The sequence below is a fragment of the Terrapene carolina genome, unplaced genomic scaffold (genome assembly GCF_002925995.2).
Source record: "Terrapene carolina triunguis isolate 2854851 unplaced genomic scaffold, T_m_triunguis-2.0 Scaffold49197, whole genome shotgun sequence".
Lineage (NCBI taxonomy): Eukaryota > Metazoa > Chordata > Testudines > Emydidae > Terrapene > Terrapene triunguis.
In genome coordinates this window covers 1-2307 of record NW_020713548.1, presented here as the reverse complement: position 1 = coordinate 2307, position 2307 = coordinate 1, and the positions used below count along the sequence as shown (strand labels likewise).

The 2307-nt window shown below is 66.1% G+C and overlaps 1 protein-coding gene across 1 annotated transcript; it reads right to left on the bottom strand.

Annotated features, from left to right (window-relative positions):
* Positions 1-632: 632 nt before the first annotated feature.
* Positions 633-2303, bottom strand: LOC112122342 (UDP-galactose translocator; the record flags this gene model as incomplete). Its single annotated transcript, XM_024221166.2, has 2 exons — positions 633-2091; positions 2268-2303. Coding segments are annotated over 2 exons (750 nt in total), but the record flags the coding sequence as incomplete, so codon positions are not given.
* Positions 2304-2307: the final 4 nt, after the last annotated feature.

Sequence of the window (2307 nt, the reverse complement as noted above, 5' to 3'; positions counted from 1 at the left end):
CCCAGGTGTCCTGGCTCCCAGTCCCCCTTCCCCCCTCCTCTAACCACTAGACTCCACTGCCATCCCAGAGCCGGGGAGAGAACCCAGGAGTCCTGGCTCCCAGGCCCCCACCCCTCAATAGCAGCATAGGGTAGAGCGACAAAATATATCTTGTCATCTCATTTGTCTGAGGTAGGGGCCAGCCCCCCCGGTGTCCATCAGCCATCGCTCCATGGAGTCCCTGGGGATAGCCCCCAGCAGCGGCAATGGGACCAGCCCCCCAGCTGCTGGGAAGGGGTTTGCAGTGGAGTCGGGGGGCGATGCACATTCACACCGGCTGCTCCCCGCTGTGTGGTACCACAGCAGCCTCTGTCCCCACTGCCCCCGGGATCTGCCCGCCCAGGGACACCGCCTCCCGCCGGGGAGATATGGATTAGTAATTAATGGCTCCCACCCAGCCGAGCCCCAGTTCCGCGTCCTGGAACACCCGGGGGAAACTGAGTCACAGAGCTGGGGGAGGAACTCAGCTGAAATTTACAGACAGCGAGTCCTGACTCCCAGCCCCCCTGCTCTATCCACTAGACCCCATTCCCCCCCCCCCCCCAGAGCCGGGGAGAGAACCCAGGAGTCCTGGCTCCCAGCACCCCCTGCTCTAACCACTAGATCTCATTCCCCTTCCAGATCCAGGGAAAGAACCCAGGAGTCCTGGCTCCCAGCACCTTCCCCCAACTTAACAAGTTGGGGGGCTGTGCGTGACAGTACTCCGACAAAGGGGGTGCTGTGGGGAGTCCAGGGGGCGGCACTCCCACGCTGCCCGGGCCAATCATCACCCTTTGGAAGGGTGGCGAGTCCTTCCGCCACATGCCAGCTTGTTATGGCCAAGCCATTCCTGGGGGCTCCCTCCCGCCCCCCGTCTTGATGCACCGTCCATCGGGGCTGCTTTGGTATCGTACAAAAATAATCCTCTGGCTCAATCCATTTGCCGACCCCTGCGGCTCGGGGGGTGGGGGGGAGGAATCATGGTCTCTTGGGGGGTGGAGGTGACCCCCACATAACCTCTCCCCCCTGTAGTGTGCACCTAAATGCCTCTCCTGGGCTGAGCGTCAGGTGTCCGTCATCCTGCCCCAGGAGAGGGAACAGGGTCTGAAGTGGAGCAGGGTGGGGGACAGATGTGGGGCGGGGGATCCAGAGGGGAGCAGCAGCAGAATCTTTGGAGGGGGTGGAAAAGGGGGACATGCTTCCCCCCCAAAGACCTCTCAAGTGAGGGAGACTTGGGGCAGGAGCCAAGGTAGGAGGGGCAGAGAGATGTGGGGGGCAAGGACAGATGGAGGGGGCAGGGGAGACCAGGAGGGGCTCACAGCCCAGGAGAGACCCCCCACCCCACCCCGCTAGCAGGCCTCACTCGACCAGCACTGACTTGGGCGGGTAGCCCGGCTCGCTGGGTTCCTTGCCAAGGGGCGGCGGGGCGGTGGGCTCCTGGCGGGGGCCCAGGGGCGGCCCGGCCTTGGGCAGACTGTACATGTAGACGGCCCCGATGACCAGCCCGGCCCCCAGGGCGAAGGGCGGGTGCAGGCGGAAGCCGAAGAGGTACATGGAGGCCACGGTGGAGGCCACGATGGAGAGCGAGGTGGCGAAGCCCTTGAGGATGTTGTCCGCGTACTTCACCACCACGGCCACCAGGAGGCCGCCGAAGGCCTGGTTGAGGACCACGCCCCACACCAGCGGGCTGTAGGCGTGGAAGAAGCCCTGGGTGGCCACGGCCGCCCCCTCGGCCCACCACATTCCCAGCAGCCCCAGCAGGGTCCCGAAGATGCCCAGCTGCACGTTACGGAGCCAGACGGAGGCCGAGCTGCCCTTCAAGATCTTCTCAAAGTAGACGCCGGCGAAGCCCGAGGAGAGGCAGGAGACCACCACGGCGACCAGGCCGACCGCGTAGCTCTGGGGGGCCGAGCCCAGGGAGCTCCGCCCGCCCGCCTGGCCCTGCTCCACCTGGACGATGGCCACGCCGGCAAACAGCAGCAGCAGCGACAGCCACTGCCGGCGCGACAGGCTCTTGCGGAGCATCAGGACGGAGAAGACGGCCGTGGTCAGGATCTTCAGCTGGTAGGTGACCTGCGGGGCGGCGGGCAGGCAGGTCAGAACCGCGGGGGGCCAGGCTGCCATCCCCTCCTGCCTGCCTGCCAACCCGCAGATCCTCCCTCCCCCAGCCCCACATGGGACCCCCCACCCCAGTATCCCCGGGAATACCGACGGGCCCATCAAGCCCGGCGTCAGGGCTGGGGTCCCACCTGGAAGGTGGCTGCCGGCAGGTTGGAGATGGCGACGTAC